Consider the following 18905-nt stretch of genomic DNA (forward strand, 5'->3'; position numbering starts at 1 on the left):
TTGCCCTTTACCCATGCTGTATAAATACCCCTAACTAAACTGACAGGCCCACAACATACTCATGCACTGATGAGGGGTGTGAGGGGAATGGGAGCAAGACTGTGGGGGGGGGGGACTGACAGCAATATACAAGAGATTCATGATGCTACTCATTAGTTTAGCATCTCCTCAACTGTCTACTGGTACAGTAATAATAACCACTACCTACCCCCCCAAACCAAACAATATTACAAAAAGAATACTTTGAAAATTCTAAGGCAACAAATAACCAAATAAACATACCTGCCATTCATCAACACCACACACTGCAGAGAGGTTACTAACTGCTACAAAATAGCTTCATTTATACATCTTGCCATCTAAAATTTAATACAGCTAATGCACATTTATCTTTCCTTTCATTTAAAACTCTCCTTCCAGGGCTAGAGAGATTAAGGTTAAGAACACTGCCTTCCTGCTTCCATAGAACCAGAGTTCAATTCCCAGTACCAGCATGGCAGCTCACAACTGTCTGTAGCTCCAGTTTGGAGGCAGTGGCAGTCCCAACCCCTCTCTGGCTTCTGTAGGCACAGGGCACACATGTGGTGCACAGACCCACATACAGGTACAGCATCCTTGTGTACCTTAAAATAAAGTAAAGAGCATCTTTCCAACTTCCCTGCCTTTCAGTGTAGTACCCATTTCCAAGACGGGCAAGGCAGTTTGGCGGGTAAAATGCTTGCTACACAAGGCTGACAACACGACTTTGATCCTAGAATCCACAAAAGAAAAAGGAGAGAGAACTGACTCCCACAAAGTAGTTCTCTGATCTCCAGTTCTCTACCCGATGAGAACATTTGTTACCTTCTCAAGATCATATGTATTTTGAAATTTTGCTACATCATTTACAAGACACTAAGTTGGAATTTTCAAATACCATTACAAAACCTGGATTCATTGGAGTTTTTTTTTGGGGGGGGATGAATTATATTTTAACCAATACATATGCAAAGCCTAAACAAACCCATACTGAAGAAATCAAAAAACATTGTAATGTTCACATAACTTCACAATATTATTTACGATAATAAAAACTACAAATACTAATACTCAATAAATCTAATGCTCAGTAATAAACTACAGGTATTATACAGTTATTAGCAATATCACATTTGATTAGCATTAAAATGGTCATAGTGAAGTGGTAAATAGAAATAAGCATGAAAAGACATTTTTATAGCTTTATGAAATACAAAACAGGTTTGGGGGGCAAACATTGCCCAAACACACAGGAAAACAACAAAAAGAAATACTAAAAAGCTATCTAAGAAACATTAGCAGTGGTTATTCTAGGGTAGTAAGATTACAGCGGCCATTTTTATATTCTTTTTATGATTTAAAACTTTCCTTTTTTCCCCCTCACTAAGTGTGTATTATTTCATTATCCTAAAATGACATCAATTCCAATCCAGTACATGTCCTCATTATTAGAAGAAAGACTTCCCAGGAATGGTAGCACATGGCTGTAATCCTCACGCTTGGGAGGTGGAGGTAAGAGAAGCAAGGCTTCAAGGTCATCCCGAGCTGCAGAGTGAGTTCAAGACCAACCTACATGATGCCCTGGACATAATAAAAGAATAAATAAGTAAGAGGGAAAGGAAGGAGAGAGGAAAGGAAATGAAAGGAAGGGAAGAAGGTGACAGAGAGATGAGTGAGAAAGAAAGGCATGAAGGAGGAAAAACACCTTCTATTAGCCATATCTTACCTTACAATAATACCCCAACTGTGCTATCAATAGAAACTGAAAGAAATCTCTCTGGGTTAGTTTTCAAAAACTAAATTGTAACTAAAAAGTTTTTGTGATTCTCACACCACCTGAAAAAAACCTCAATTCAAGCAATAATACATGAAGTGTCTGTCACTAAACATGACAAGGTATCAGTGAAAGGAAAACCACTATATAACTAAAATGGCTATAGTTAAAATCTAGTATATGACAAGACCAGATACCAAGAATATGGAACAATTTGTATACATTGCCGAACCAATCACAAACTCTGGCAATAAGCAGGACACTTGCCAACTACAGAACTGACTCCTGAAGAAACAGCCAGAAGCAATGAGTACAAATACACACGGAAACTCAAAGCAGTGCTTCTCAAAGTGGTCAGTATCTAGAAACAAGCCTGGGGGGGGAAGGGGGGTTCTGGGACTGAAACTGAAACTAGCCCCTTCTGCTGGCTGAGCAAACAATCTCAGTATAAGCACACTTACAGCCCACTCTAGAAACAGTCTAATTGTCTACAATACTACAATGAACAATAAACTCAGGAATGAGAATAACCTACTGAAGGCATGCGATGGCTGTATTTCATAAGCAACAAACAAAATCAGAGTACATAGAATATATGGTTACATTTATATCAAATTCAAACTCAAGCAAGCTAACAGACCATGATAAAAACCTCAGGGTAATGGAAACGGGGGTTGGGGGGGGTGGTAGTGGTGGTGGCATGTCTCTGGGTCACTAGTGATGTTCTATACCTTGATCTAGACACATGGCCGTTACTTTGACTAAATTTATGAAACTTAAATTTATGTACCTAATAATTTATCCAATTTTCTTTATGAATGTTCTGATCTAGTAATACATGTACAGAAAGAATCTAAATAGGTGTGTAGCTACATGCACAAGCATTCTTTTTTACCACTATTTAACTCAAACAGATCTAGCAATGACATAGATGTCAAGTAAACAATAGCAGACCATTTTATTGGCTGTTAAAATAAACAAAGTAGTTTCATATACAATGACATGAAAATCTATACAAAATATCATTAATCACAATTTCAAATGTGATATGATATAATTCTCATTTACATAATATATAAAATCTTTAAAGCAAACTACATAGAAACAAATATACCAATGTTTGTCTACAATTTCCTAGGATACCAGTATTAATAATCTCTTTGGGATCAGGGTAGACACAAAACAGAAACAAGGACTCCTCAGCCAGCCATCTATTCAGGAATGTATAAATGCACACACGCTTGAGTGTGTGTCTGGAAACTGAAACCTGGCCAGGACCTTGCACATCCTAGGTAAGCACTCTGTCTGAGTTATATAAAAGCCTAAAGAACTTTTACCTTTGTGTGTGTGTCATTATTCTCATCATAGTATTTTAACATTTATAATAACTATGTGGTCATTTTATAATAAAGTATATGCACAATAGACACCTCTGACCCAGCAGAGCTGAGCTGAGCCTCTAACTCTGACCTAGACAAAAATCAAACTAGTAAATTCTCATAAAGCCACCCAAAGAGAAATCTTCTGCTAACAGTTTATGCCTCCACCCTCACGGTTAAAAGATGGTGAGCTGGATCAGATTTGTTTCAGACCAGAAGAAAACAGAGGAAAGCAGAATCTTTTAGGTTCACTCACTAAAACAAATAACTACAAATCCTAATCCACAACCACAAAATACTCCAAATTCCAAGATCTCCACCATGAGTGCTGACATGATGCCCCAAGTGGAAGGAACCTTGCAATCTTGGCTTCATGTATCAGGCTATACTCAAAATATACAGTAAAAAATACTGTATAAAATTTTTCTCCAAGCTCTGTGTAATAATGTGTATGACACAAAAATGACTGTCCTATTTTAACCTGGGTCCCACCACCAAAATCTTATTATTCACATGTAAATTTTCCAAAATCTAAAAGAAAAGGCCAAAATCTAACATACTTCTAGACACAAGCATGATGATAAAGTAACTCAACCTGTTGAAGTGTTACTCTAATTCATCCACTATAAACTGAACTGAGATGGGCATGTCTGTGAGTTTGATGCCAGTCCAGGACTATATAAAGTGAGTTGCTGGTCAATTGAGACGACATAGTATAACCTAGTCTCAATTCATAAATTAACTAATAAAACGAATTGACATCAGTAATTGTAAGCAATAACATAAACTCTCATCAAAGAGTATGAAGGTTCATTTAGCCAAGTTTTCTTTGTTTAGAAAGACTTCAAGTAAGACTTCTAAGGGCTTGTACCACAGGAACAAAATATGAAAAACCTGGAGCTGACCTATTCTATCCAACATGAGTCTAATTCAACTGCCTCTAAAAATTATATCCAGACTATGCTGAAGTAAGTATTTGAATGTTAAAAATGTATATCCTCTTGGAACATAGCCCTAACAAAAGCCAAGAATCAACAGCCCACAAACATAATAATTTACTACTGAATCTCCCAAATGTGTCTGGAAAAGATACACAATAATAATTAAGAACAGACTATAACTTACAAATGACTTTGAAAAAGTATACAATATAATTATAATTGCCTGTGCCATCTTCCTTAATGATAGGATTTCAGAAAAATTTTAAACTCCAAAGCAAAAGAGAAGTCTTACTCTATTGGCCAAATATATTTTGAATTTACAGGCCCATTAAAAACTTATTCAAAGGGCCGGGAGGTGGTGGCGCACGCCTTTAATCCCAGCACTGGGGAGGCAGAGGCAGGCGGATCTCTGTGAGTTCGAGGCCAGGCTGGACCGACAGCCTCCAAAACAATACAGAGAAACCCTGTCTCGTAAAACCAAAAAAAAAAAAAAAAAAAAAAAAAACTTAATCAAAGAAACAAAACACATTAAAGTATAGCTACGATTCTATCACACTGCTTTACAGCACAGAAACTCATGATTTCAAATGTCAGACAAAGCCACTGAGAAGCTGTAGAAGGTCCAAGCACCCATCCCAAACCTGAGTCTGTTCCCCAGACCTACACAGTGGAGTAAGAACCCACTCCCACAAGCGGTCTTCTGACCTTCACACAAAAGCTTTGAAAAGATGTCTATAAGAATGGCACATAAATGCTGCAGTGACTCTTTCAGGGGTTATATATACCTGAAACAGTTTCTGTATACCATGCTATGACAAGGACATGAACTTTTAGATAGCTCCCAATTTATAAAATATTTTCACTCGAGTGATACAATCCAATAGTTTATGAGAAGACAAATTTTGTTCATTATAATTTGCCCCAGTTTGTGTACAGACACAAACCTTTCCTGTTAACATGCTTGTCATCAAATCCTCTTTGATGAACTTAGTAGAAATAAGATGGTAAATGAAAGCTTTCTTAATTTTCTAAGATGGACTTGGTTTTGGTTGTAAAGATTCTAACAGAGTGCTGTGTAGTAAGACAGACAGCAGAGATAATAGCCTGCGTGGACACTGCCCAACAGAAACTGTACAGCTGACAAGCATCTGGAGTGTGCCCAGTGAGATTAAAGAACTCAAGTTTTAATTTAAATGTAGCATATCAGAGAACAAATGTCCAATGAATGAATTGCACACTAAAAAGTTGGCCTCTATTGACTCAGGGCAGAAAATCAAAATAAATCCTGAGAATAAAGCTGCCACAAATAAGAACTTTTAGCTGTAACTTCCAATAGACACTAGAGAGAATTAATTTACTAAAGGGCACAGAACCTGAAGTCATTAACGATTTGAGGAAACCCAATTATTAATTCTAAATCAGAGGTAAAATGAAAAGGGGTTCTTTGCTATTTCCAAGTAGTGAACAAGCACAGAAGAAAACCATGATCAGTGTCACTTTTTAAAAACACACTCTAAAAAGAATGTTAAGAGCAGCCTGTTACTCTAAGTCTATACACACTGAAGAACAGGATCATACCGTTCTGGGTGAAACTCCCTTTCAAAGAAAAACAATGCATACTTAAACCCCAAGCCCTACCCCTTGCCACTAACAGCAATATATGACTAAGAAGGGAAAAAATTCCTCATGTCTACATCCCAGTACAAAACAATGTTACATAAATCCCATACTCAGACCATCTGCTCAATTGCATGACCAATTTTTAAGTTTCACTTATCATTATCTTAGAGAAGTGACAACCCAGTTTGGGTAATCATACAAATGGAGTATCAAGTAGACATTTAAAAGAATAAAGAGCTGAGAAAGTTCCAATGTGCTGATAGGGAGGGAAAACCTTCACAATCTTTAAGAGATAGTCTATAAAAAAAACACATGAAGAGACACAGAAAAATGTTAGGAGCGGACATATATTGGTGATGATGGACTATGAATATGGAAGGACAGTCGTTCTATAGATATCAACACCTGTATTCATATAACACCCATGTACCTATGTCCACAACAGCTTTATTTGTACTAACTAAAAGTTGGAAACAACCACAATGCCCTTACAATAAGAGAGTGCAGACCTGTGACCTAATAAGAATGGATTACAGATGACAGCTCTGATTCATTTATATGTGAAGTGAAAAAGTCAGTCTCAAAAGGTCACATATTGTTGCTTTCATTAATAAAACATCCTTAAAACTGACCAAATTCATAGTGGAAACCAGGTTTGAGGTGGGCATAGAATTAGCAGTAGGACAGGAATTCATTACAAATGTTGAGCTCTTGTCTCTTCCCCTTTCTGCTCTCACCTATCAACTACACAGAGCCTCTCAGTCCCCACAATGTTAGCTAGAGCACTGCATGGAAAACCCACCCAGTGTAAGATGCCAAAGCAGGGCTGGGGGTGTGTAAGTCAATGCAGGTCAAGGGTGGTGTTTGCCTAGCAGGCTTGAGGTGCCAGAAACAATCTACAGCATGCAAATATATTTCTTAAAAGATGATTTTCAAGATGCCATGAAGAAAGGAGGCTCAAGGAAGTGTGCTGGTTGGCAAACAAGTGGAACTCTGAGAGCTGAAGACAACACTAACAGTGTCACAGAACGGAGTCAACGGAAAAAGCAACTAAAAATTGATACTTTAAGTAATACTACTTGCTACAGCATCCAAATGTGTTTAATTACACAACACTGAAAACTACAGACAATGCTGGGATAAATAAAGGAAAACCCCAAAAACCTGCAGAGGTATGCCATCTGATGAATCAGAATCCACTAATATTTAAATGTTAATTATAATAAAACCTAGAATTAACATGATCCAAATAAAATCCCAGTTGGCTCTAAAGGAAGACTGAGTCTGCACATGGAATACAAGGACTTAAACCATCCTAACAGTCTTGCAAAGAAAAAAACTGGAGAAATTACTCTACCTGATTTCAAATTTTACCATGGAGAATAGAGTTGAAAAGTGACTCTGACTTAAAGATAGACACTAAGCCAGTCAAACAGAAACAAAACTCAAGAGAAGACATACAAAAATGCAGACAAAGAGAAGTGCAATAAGTACACTTAATAACAGCTTTATTAGCCAGGCACTGGTGGCACACGCCTCTAATCCCAGCACTCGGGAGGTAGAGGCAATCGGATCTCTGTGACTTCGAGGCCAGCCTGGTCTACAAAGTGAGTTTCAGGACAGGCTCTAAAAAAATACAGAGAAACCCTGTCTCGAAAAACAAACAAACAAACAAAGAGTTTTTTTAAAAAATAAATATAGTAATATATAAATATTAAAATGAGAAAGCACACACAAGGAACAGAAAGATCATGAATGTTCAGATACTTAAGTGTGGGAACACCAGACCTTGAGCAGAGACCCACTTCCCCTTCTGCCTGGGAGTAGGCAGCTGTAAGACAATGTTTAGTAAAAACATGTTTACTAAAAACGATACAATAAGTTCCTGGCCACTTCCCCTTCTGCCTGGGAGTAGGCAGCTGTAAGACAATGTTTAGTAAAAACATGTTTACTAAAAATGATACAATAAGTTCCTGGGAAAGGCCTTCCCACAGAAACCGCCCTGACCTCGACCTTGTCCAAAGACTAACCGCACCTTCAGAAACCCACACACATCCACCTCTGGTGTCAGAGCAGAACCAGCCAGGGTAGAGGAGGGAGCAGAAGCTTCTCTGGTGGGAGCTTTTCTTAGGAAGTTTTTCTTGAACCTTTTTGGAGCCTGTTTAAAGTTTTCTTTATATCATTGAACGAGTCTCTGTGTTTTCAATACCCGACACCCTCCGCACGTTCTCGGACACAGGCCGCGCAGCAGACGTGACAATTGGAGGTCCCACTGAGATCGTGAAAGCGAGGTAAGTGGACGGGGTTAAGAAACTATGGGGAATAGTTCCGGGAAGCTAGAATCATTGCAGTATCAACTAAAAAAGTTACTTAAAGAACATGGGACTGCAGTCAAGTCTAAAACCCTAGAAGGCTTTCTAAAATCGATCGAACGAGCCAGTCCATGGTTCATTACTGGGGGAAGCTTAAATATTCCAGATTGGGAGGAGGTTCGCCGTGATCTTCATAGACTTTTACGAAAAGAGGGATCTGAGTCCTTGCCCCCTACGACATTCTCCTTATGGAGATTAGTGAGGGGAGCACTTTTGACAGATAAGGTTCGTCACCGCCAGGTAGTTCAGGACACAAAAGAGGCTTTTTTAGAGTTACAAGAGACTGAGACTCAAGCCTCCTTGAGTTCAGGGGCAGAGAGTGATGATGAAGAGACCGTGATTGAAACTAGAGGCTCCATTGTTAGTGAGGATGAGGAGGAGTCTCTTAGTAACAACAAAAAAACGGGTAGACATCTCCGGGCACGACCCAAAAAGAAGGACTCCGGTCAGAATCGGTTATATCCTTCTCTATCAGACCTAGAAAATGGAAGTAGCTCAGACTCAGACTCGTCACAGTCTGAAAAGGAACGATTACTTGCTGAGATCACGGCCCTTAAAAAAGAACTAAAAAAGATTCTAATTAAGGAAAGACAGGACAGGGAGAGAAACCCTTCCCCATACTCTGAAAAAAGGGACTCCTCCTATGAGATAACCCAGTCCTTCTCAGACCTGGAGGGAAGACCCAGAGGAGGGGTCCAATGCTGCCCGGTGGTGGCCCCAGTAATGGAAGTTCCAGATCTGAACAATTCTGGACAGGTCATTAGGCGTCATAACCCTTTAAATTTTAAGGATATAAAACAACTTAAAGAGGCAACTTTAAATTATGGCGCACAGGCTCCCTTTACACTTTCCTTAATGGAATCTTTTGCGTCTCTTAATTTGACACCTGGCGATTGGCAGCAGCTTTGCAGAGCAGCTCTGTCGGGGGGAGATTATTTGATTTGGAGAGGTGAGTTTCAGGAAAGATGCAGCCAGACAGCCCAAAGAAATGCACAGGCCGGACAGCCCCAGAGAAATGTGGAGATGCTTACCGGAAGTGGTCAATACGCCACCATTCAGCAGCAAATGCAATATGACATCGCAGTCTATGCCCAAGTGGCAGCAGCGGCCCAAGGGGCTTGGAAAGCATTGCCTTCCAAGGGAGGAGGGGATCATCTGTCCAAAGTCCTTCAAGGACCTTCCGAACCTTTTCAAGACTTCGTAGACCGTCTCAGTCAGGTAGCAGAAAGAATATTTGGGGGCATTGGGCCTGCGATGCCAGTCATAAAGCAGATGGCATTTGAAAATGCAAATAAATATTGTAAGGAAGCCCTTCGCCCCTATCGCAATAAAAGTCTAAATGACTATATCCGGATCTGTAGGGACATTGATGGGAACTTCATCCAGGGCCAAGTGTTAGCTGCTGCCATTCGGCCCCAAGTGGGGAAAGAAAGACCTACTCTGGGAGGGAGAAAAACATGTTTCAGCTGTGGTAGAGAGGGACACTTCCGTAGAGAGCGCCCTCAAAATAGTACTACGGGTCTCAAGAGACCTGGTTTATGCCCCCGTTGTCGAAGGGGATATCATTGGGCCAATAACTGCTACTCTAAAACTGACAGGGAGGGAAATTTCCTTTCTGCTAATAATAATCAGGGAAACGGGAGGAGGGCCCCGCCCCAGGGCCCCAAAACCAATGTGTACGGGGCAATGACCCCTGCTCTGGGCAGTGGCAGGACTCATTTTCTCCCCCAGAGCAACCCCTTCATATCTCAGACCTCCTTAGAGCCACCTCGGGAGTGCAGGATTGGACCTCGCTCCCTCCGCCCGGGCAATCCTAACACCAGAAATGGGGATCCAGGCCCTCCCTACTGGGGTGCATGGGCCATTGCCCCCAGGCACGGTCGGACTACTCTTGGGACGGTCCAGTACTATTCTTCGAGGCCAGGCTGGACTGACAGCCTCAAACAATACAGAGAAACCCTGACTCAAAAAAAATTTTTTTGGTAACAGTAAAGAGGTACTGGTATTAAGTAAAGAAAAAAAAAAGGACAAAGATACATGGAATAAAAAATTTTGTTTACATTTAAATTCTACTTTGTGAGTCATCTCTAAAAACTTTTGGCCAAAAGCCTGGCCTCTCCACCTTGCATCTACAGAGTTACAAGGAGTAGGTACGGCTGTACCCCATGACTGTAGCTCAAATGGAGGAATGATAAAGAACATACAGGACTTTTTAACCCTTTTAGTTCAAGGATTGGCTGGAGTTGTTCTTTTACATAGATATCAATTAAGGGAGCTTCATTGCAACAGACTAATCATTACCTAGGGAAAAAGGGTGACAGAAAGATGCATGTATGTTCTGAATGTATGGTGTGGCCACACCGGTATGTATGAAATGTGATTGTGAATGCGTGAGTGTGAACTGCTTATATGATTAAAAGGATACTTAAATCCCTTCAAAAATAGTTAAGAAGCTACCTAGATTGCTTTAAATATAGCCAAAAGGAACATCCAGCCAGTCTGTTAATGTTTTAAAAAAAAATTTTAAGATGCAAATGAGGCCTTGTCAGCTAGTGAGAGCTCTGCAGGTTAGATTGGGAAAGACTGCTCACAGACTTCAAATAATTTTCAAAAGTTATTTGGACACAGTATAGTTTACAATCTTTGAGTGATTTTCAGAAGTTTTTGGGAAATATTTAATGGATATGTCCTGTTTAATGGGCATCTACAAATAATCTAAGTAGTAATCCCAATTTACCTAGATAGTTAACCAAGGAGGGTAGACAAATCCTTCTACTGTTATGGTCCAGCTTCAACAGTTCAAAAAAAAACTTTTTTTTAGAAAATAAAAAAGGGGGAATAATGCCCCCAGTCCCCACATGACTCATCAAATAATACACTCCTCATTTAAAAATTTTATAATGTAAATGCCAGTGAGCTTCAGACAGATTCTGGCATGACGGAACCTGAGCTATCATTGCTCAGGTCAAATGGAGACATCCATACACTAGACAGTGGAGAAGACCCTAATTTGGGGTCGAGGGCATGTTTGTGTTTTCTTGTAGGAAAAGAATAAAAGCTTCGGCATGGAGCAGAGAAAAACTGGACCTGAGACCATGGGAGCCTACCTAAGCCAGTTTGAGTGAGATCTCCTAAATCAGTGTTCCTGACCCTTGATGTCATCGAATCTACAGCCCAAAAAAAGAAAGAAAACAGTCGGTTCGAGATTTCCAGTTTCTCAACAGACCTGCTGCATCAACCTTCCGGACCCATGAGTTTTCATCATGAAGCTAACAGAGAAAAAAGGACCCATTTAAAGCATTTGGACATTGGTATGGACTATGATGAGTGGCAAAAGCCTCTTTTCAGTATTTGAACAGGACATGGTCACTTGATGGTTCCTGTTTCTGGAATCACGACTAGGCCAGTGTATTTTTCTGGAGAAATGCAACTTGTCCTAATGCGACAACTATTGTTCATATTTTTCGTAATGCTACATGTGTAACATCAATGATTATACCTAATGTATCTGTGCAAGTGCACTTTCTAAATGCTTTCCTGAGCAGATCTTGAAACGATTGGAAACTTTATCAAATTGTAAATGTAAATCACATGCGGGTTACCCTTGTAACAGATGAAGGCTGGTAGAATGTTATGGCCCAGATCTGGTGATGGGTATGGTGATGGAGAGGCGCTATGTCAATGGGGGTCCTGGAAATGGTGGCAGTGGCGGTAGGCATTCTGGCTTTATGCCAAGCTCAAACGTGCCTTGTTCCAGAGACAAGAGATCCGTAACCAAGTATTGCTTAGCTTAGCCCATGGCAATCCCGATAGCCATGAAGGTTGGTTACAGATGATTTAAGGTTGGGGTATCTCCGATGACGGGCAACCTGTGGGGAAGACCCCTCCCACCTAAAACAGGGGTTCAAGGTCCCCCAAAGACGGGAAAGGGAGGGTGACCTACTTGACCTAAGCCAGGAGTGCCTCATTTAAAAATAAAAAGGGGTGAATTGTGGGAACACCAGACCTTGAGCAGAGACCCACTTCCCCTTCTGCCTGGGAGTAGGCAGCTGTAAGACAATGTTTAGTAAAAACATGTTTACTAAAAACGATACAATAAGTTCCTGGCCACTTCCCCTTCTGCCTGGGAGTAGGCAGCTGTAAGACAATGTTTAGTAAAAACATGTTTACTAAAAATGATACAATAAGTTCCTGGGAAAGGCCTTCCCACAGAAACCGCCCTGACCTCGACCTTGTCCAAAGACTAACCGCACCTTCAGAAACCCACACACATCCACCTCTGGTGTCAGAGCAGAACCAGCCAGGGTAGAGGAGGGAGCAGAAGCTTCTCTGGTGGGAACTTTTCTTAGGAAGTTTTTCTTGAACCTTTTTGGAGCCTGTTTAAAGTTTTCTTTATATCATTGAACGAGTCTCTGTGTTTTCAATACCCGACACCCTCCGCACGTTCTCGGACACAGGCCGCGCAGCAGACGTGACACTTAAGCAATATAACATAAATCAGCAAGGAAAAAGAATAAAGTATTAATACTCAGTCAACATGGGCAAACTAGTAATATGCTTCACCAAAGCAGCCAGACATGAGAGAGACACATAATTCCACTACATGAAATTTCCAAGAGAGACAACAATAAACTATGAAGGGAAAAAAGTCTAACAATTGTGGAGATAATTACAAAACAACCTTCAAGAATAATGAAAATGTTCTATATCTTGATGGGTTGTGGATTACATATGTGCAGCTGTCTGAACTCTGAACTGAAAATAGAAGCTTTCCAATTTAAATCTCTCCTCAATTAAAAACAAAACACATCTTCACTCAAAAGCCTGGGTTACCTCCTATAGCCCAGGTATTTAGAATACAAAATTTGAGAGTGGAAAGACGGCTCAGGGGTTAAGAATTCATAGTGACCTTACAGAGAAGCAGAACTAAGTTCCCAACACCCTACTTACAACCAGGGAAGACACCTCCAGCCTCCCCATACACACACAGAAACATACATGCACCCTTAGATAGTGGGACACATTTTTTTTTTTTTTTTTTGGTTTTTATGAGACAGTGGTTCTCTGTATTGTTTTGGAGGCTATCGGTCCAGCCCGGCCTCGACCTCACAGAGATCCGCCTGTCTCTGCCTCCCGAGTGCTGGGATTAAAGGCGTGCACCACCACCGCCCAGCCTGTCGTGGGACACACTTTTAATCCCAGCATTCAGGAGACAGAGGCAGGTGGATTTCTGTGAGTTGAGGCCTGCCTGGCATACATAGTGAGTTCCAGGAGAGTCAGAGTTACAAAACAGAGAGAGACCCTGTTTCAAAAAGACACATAACACATAACCAAAATTGAGAAAATTTAAAGGCAAGACCTAGAAAATAAGTCTTAAAGAATAACAATAATCTTACAAGCAAAGAAATGCAAAAGCAAGCTGACCACAATAAAGATCATAACAAAGTGGAAGCTTTCAAAAGCTAAGAGTCAACAAGAATATTGCAGGCATAAATATACCATATATAAAAGAAACAACTGTCACAGTGAACCTGGTGAACTAATATAGTCTGATTTCCTAGAAAAGAAATATGGGGAGAGTGTGGTAACCTCCTGTGAAAGAAATAAGCCTTTTGCTCTCGGCAATGAGGAGCCAATGAAACATTTGACTAAGGGAGTAACAAGTTTTCTCTCATTTGGAAAGATCTCTGCAGAAACTAAAAGAAAAGGAGGTTCAGGCTACAGCCTCTCCACTCAAAGTTACTGCAGTCTATAGACTACTGGATACAACCAACTTGCCATCACCTGTAACTCCAGTTCCAGGGCACCGAAGACAGACAGACAGACAGACAGACAGACACACACACACACACAAACACAAACACACACACACACACAGATGTACAAATAATCAAAAATAAAATGAATTTTTAAAAAAAGAAGAAATCAACAGAAATAAATGAAATAAAAATGTTTCTTAAAAGCAATAAAACCAGCCTGGTCCACAGAGCAAGTTCCAGGAAAGCCTCCAAAGCCACAGAGAAACCCTGTCTCGTAACAACCCTCCCCCCCAAAAAGCAATAAAATCCCTAAGTCACTTCTGGAGGGAGTTGACACACACAGAACAGTACTCAACAGATACAGAGTCAGTTTTACAAGATAAGGAAGCTCTAGACACTGCTCTACAACTCTGCAAATACAGTTTAGCACTACTCAGCTGTAAAGAATGGTAAAGGTGGCACTAAACAATAAAACATGTGCCTATAGCCACGCTAAGAAAAGAAAAGGCACTATTGATATCAAACAGAAAAGAAGCAACTGCGTGTGCATTAAAAGGATAATACAGCTGGGAACAGCTTTGTGTCTGAAAACTGGAAAACATTGACAGAACTGACTAGTTTCTTGAAAAAAATTGCCAAGATTCACAGAAGAGATTACCTAAATAGGCCCGAATCTATAAAAGAGAATTTGCCAAAGATTTTTCTAAATCTTCTAAAACAGAAAGCACCAGATCCTGATGAATTTTAGCAAACATGTAAGGGGATATGAATCAACTCTGTCTTCTTTTCTGGCAGACAGGAATATTGCTTTATTTTGTTTTTCAAGACAGGGTTTTCAAGCAAAGAAAAGGTGCAGCATTCATAATAACGGGGAGTAAGATCCTCAGGACCTAGCACCAGCGCTGGAAGAAGTAAGACTTAGAATATGGTTCTAGTTTTACTCATCACTGAGTAAAAATAAAGTGGACAACTGGGCGTGGTGTCGGCGTGCCAATAAATGCCAGTACTAGGGGGTGGTACCAGGAAAGCTAAAGTAAGAGGATTGTCAATGAGCTTGAAGCTAACCTGGCCTATACAGCAAGACTCTTCATAAAAACAAACAAAACACAAATAAATACAAAGGCGGAAGAAAGTCAAGAAAGACGCAGGTGCCTAAAAATGATTATCTTGGGGCTGGGTGAAATTCCACCACCAAGGAAGCAGAGGCAGGAAGTTGTAACAAACTTTAAAAATGGTCTGGTCCAGGCCGGGTGTTGGTGGCACATGCCTTTAGTCCCAGCACTTGGGAGGCAGAGGCAGGCCAACCTGGTCTACAAGAGCGAGTTCCAGGACAGCCTCCAAAGCCACAGAGAAACCGTGTCTCGGAAAACAAACAAACAAACAACAACAACAACAAAAAAGGTCTGGTCCACACAGCAAATTCCAGACTAGACTGCCATAAACAAGCAAACAAACAAGTATCAACCAAAAACAAACAAAAAGAACATCTTCAGTGCTGAACCCTAATGTCTAGGACAGGGAAGAGTAAAAGGCTGATACTGTTTCCAAAGACAGAATTCAACCAAGTGTGTACAAAACCACAATGGGGCATCCAGAAAATGGAAAAAAGCAGCAGGCTCAGGATAAGCAGCAGTGAGTTCTTAGTGTACATGAAGCCCTGAGGTCAGTCTCAACAGCCCACAAGAAAAGGCAGGAATAAGACACACAAACACCCCAGAGTGTGATCTTTCTCTAAACATGTTTAACGTCTGAGCTCCACGCTCTTTATGGACACAGATGCTAGGCCAGGTGGTGGTGACACATGTCTTCAATTCCACTGTGAGTTCAAAGCCAGCCTGGTCTACACAGTTCCAGGACAGCCAGGGCTACACAGAGAAACCTGTCTTGAAAAATCAAAACAAACACCCAAATGCTAATAAATGCAGTGTCTTTCAAAAGCAAGCACTTAAAACCAGTATACACATAATTTGATCAAAAAAAAAATGTTGGAAAGAATAGATTTCTAAAATAATGACACAAAATTCTGTCTTTCAAATCTGATAGCTGTCCACAGCTTAGTCTGTTTACTAAAAGAATGATTGGCCTTTAAACTTTGTGATTTCTTGTGACTTCCACAATTAGCATTTCTAGTTTAGCTCAGTGTCTTAGAGAGAGTACTTACGGGGACATTAAGTGCATACTGAAGTCCTTGAGGGAGGCGCTCGTGTGTCTCCATCTGTTCTTCATCATTTTTCACCGTCTCCTCATGAACCATGAGTTCATCATGCGGTATCATATCCTGTTGTCTCATTTCACTCTCTTGTAACACTTCATCTGCAGCAAGGATCTCCTGGTGAGGCAAACTTCGATCTTGAAGTACTGACTCTTGTAGTTCTCCAGACACAGCAGACTGGCCAGACACTCCACCCATTACAACCATTGCCCTGGAAGACTGCATTTCGTCTATGCCGCCACATTTAAGAAACAATCCTTCCAGTTTGTCGTCAATGTTCATGCTTAAGTATAACTGCCTAGAAAGACCAAATTTGGCAACAAAGCATAAGAAATTAGTTTATATGTCTAAGTTGGTAGTTTTTTAATTCAAATTATAAAAAGTATACACTCAAACAGAAAGTTTTTTTTATTCATCTAATTCATATAATTATCAAGATTGACTTCCAGAGGCTAGAAAAGTAAAACAAGTTTTCACTTTGAAATTAAGGCATAATCCTAATCCTAATCTACTTCATTACTGAAAATGAATTTTACACAAAATAGATTAAAGGAAGTATTTGTAGCTTCAATTAAAAAACCCTTCAGATTTTAACATATTATAGTGTCATAAAATAAAATTTAAAAGGATAAACTCAGTAAAATCTAACCTGACAGAAAATACTCTCAGGCAAACCACTAATGCAAACAAAAGCCCTCATAAATCCTAAGAAAGGGCAGTGTTGCCGGGTGTTGGTGGCGCACGCCTTTAATCCCAGCACTCGGGAGGCAGAGGCAGGTGGATCTCTGTGAGTTCGAGGCTGGGCTGGACCAACAGCCTCCAAAACAATACAGAGAAACCCTGTCTCGTAAAAACAAACAAAGAAAGAAGGAAGGAAGGAAGGAAGGAAGGAAGGAAGGAAGGAAGGAAGGAAGGAAGGAAGGAAGGAAGGAAGGAAGGAAGGAAGGAAGGAAGGAAGGAAGGAAGGAAGGAAGGAAGGAAGAAAGAAAGAAAGAAGGAAAGAAAGAAAGAAAGAGCGGGCAGAGCTGCAGCTTTGCAGCTTCAGTTAGTGTAGCGCTTGGCTGACATGCTCAGTAAACCCCAGTGCCACATCAAAAGGGCAGGGCCTACACCTGCAAGGCCAGCAGGGGAAGCAGACACACTGCTGCATGCTGTACGTGAGAGCACAGGATGAATGGAACCCTCACTCTCCATGTGAAGGAGCACAGGGAGTAAGCCCTGTGCTTTGGTTTACCGACCTCTTCTCTACAGACAGTGCTGAAGATCACCTTTGGTTTATCACCAAAATTAAGTTAAAATCCAATCATGACTAAAATCAAAATGCCCTTTTATTTACTGAGGATATCATCAAGGGATGGCCTTTTCTTAAGTGAACAGTTCATAGACCTTTATAAACAGCAGAGCAAACAGAAGTCTAATTCAGACTTGCTTGTCTTACCTTCCCGGGTACCAGACATTACCAGGCTAGAAGACATGATGACCAGAGAGCAGCATTTGATATTACCTCTCAAAATCTTCACACAACAAACAAACTCTTAAAGGTCAATTGTTTACAGCTCCTATCTTTACATTCTGTTTTCTTAGAGGATAAGCTATTCTACAACTAAGTAAATGTTCTGTAAAGGGCTAAAAGTTGATTATTCTGGCCAATTCTTTGGAAATCCTTGCAAACTATGATTTATTTCTAAACTATCTTAAAGAATGTGGGAAGCTGCACCAGAGTCAAGCACATTTAGAATAGAGTGGATTAAATACTAGGCCTCAGAAATCTGAAAAATGACCAAGAAAATGGGTTTGGAAAGTATGGTCTGGAACTGCCTATCAGACTCTGGAGAATATGTGTTTCAGCTTTGGGTTGCAAACCCCATTGATGATTTTTAAAATATACTTGAAGCCGGGCGTTGGTGGCACACACCTTTAATCCCAGCACTTGGGAGGCAGAGGCAGGTGGATCTATGTGAGTTCTAGGCCAGCCTGGTCTACAGAGTGAGTTCCCTGACAGCCTCCAAAACAATACAGAGCAACCCTGTCTTGAAAAAACCAAAAACAACAACAACAACAACAAAAAAATATACTTGAGATAAAATGATTAAAATCAAAAAAGAGAAGACGGAAAGCCCCCAACTTACAGGAACTTACATATAAACAAGAGGTCTTTATTGCATCTATTGCTGTCAGTATGGAAGATGTAAAAAGAAATTTAAGGAGATCAACTAAAAGTAAGTGGTTGGGGGGAAACTCAGTTTTTGTTTTTGTGTTTCATCAAGAGAAAAGCATTCAGTTGACAATGCTACTCCTGCCCAAAGTGTCCCTATAGTAGAAAATCTTTACCACCACAGATTGGATCAACAACTAAAAGTTACATTCCTGTACTTGTATCAGTTTGGGAGGGGGACAGACAAACAAACAAATAAAATATGGCATCAAGCTGAAACAAGAACTAAGGAAGTACTTTAGAGACAAAGGATATTTGGGGTGGAGGAAGCATCAAGTCCTTCCTTCAGTAAGGATCTTAGAACAGGAAAATAGCATGCTTCAAATACAGCAGGTAAAGTAAAACTAAGGAGAAATAATCCAAGGAGAAAACAGACCTGGCCTCTTCAAATATCTTCCTGAAAACAATTATATGCCAAGATGACAAGACTCTTCCTTCTCACCCATGGTTACTTACTCCTACAATCCTAAATTAAATTAAGTATTTAGTCTTAAACTGGATACCTACAAATGTATTGGACACAGTTTTCCTGCAATATCAGAAAATACTTTGGTATCAATGATCACTGCTCAGACTTTAAAGTAAGCCTTGGAAATATTTATCAAAAGAAAAACT

The 18905-nt window shown here is 40.2% G+C and overlaps 1 protein-coding gene across 5 annotated transcripts in view; it reads right to left on the reverse strand.

Moving 5' to 3' along the window:
* Positions 1-18905, reverse strand: part of Znf148 (zinc finger protein 148) — a 121407-nt gene that overhangs the window by 49309 nt on the left and 53193 nt on the right. For all 5 annotated transcript variants that reach the window (XM_005071540.4, XM_040750882.1, XM_040750883.1 and 2 more), the window contains exon 4: positions 16025-16373. In XM_005071540.4, the coding sequence (XP_005071597.1) occupies positions 16025-16357 (333 nt within the window). In that variant the 5' untranslated portion in view covers positions 16358-16373. The remainder of the gene's footprint in view (positions 1-16024; positions 16374-18905) is intronic.

Source organism: Mesocricetus auratus, unplaced genomic scaffold (assembly GCF_017639785.1).
Source record: "Mesocricetus auratus isolate SY011 unplaced genomic scaffold, BCM_Maur_2.0 Super-Scaffold_100008, whole genome shotgun sequence".
Taxonomy (NCBI): domain Eukaryota; kingdom Metazoa; phylum Chordata; class Mammalia; order Rodentia; family Cricetidae; genus Mesocricetus; species Mesocricetus auratus.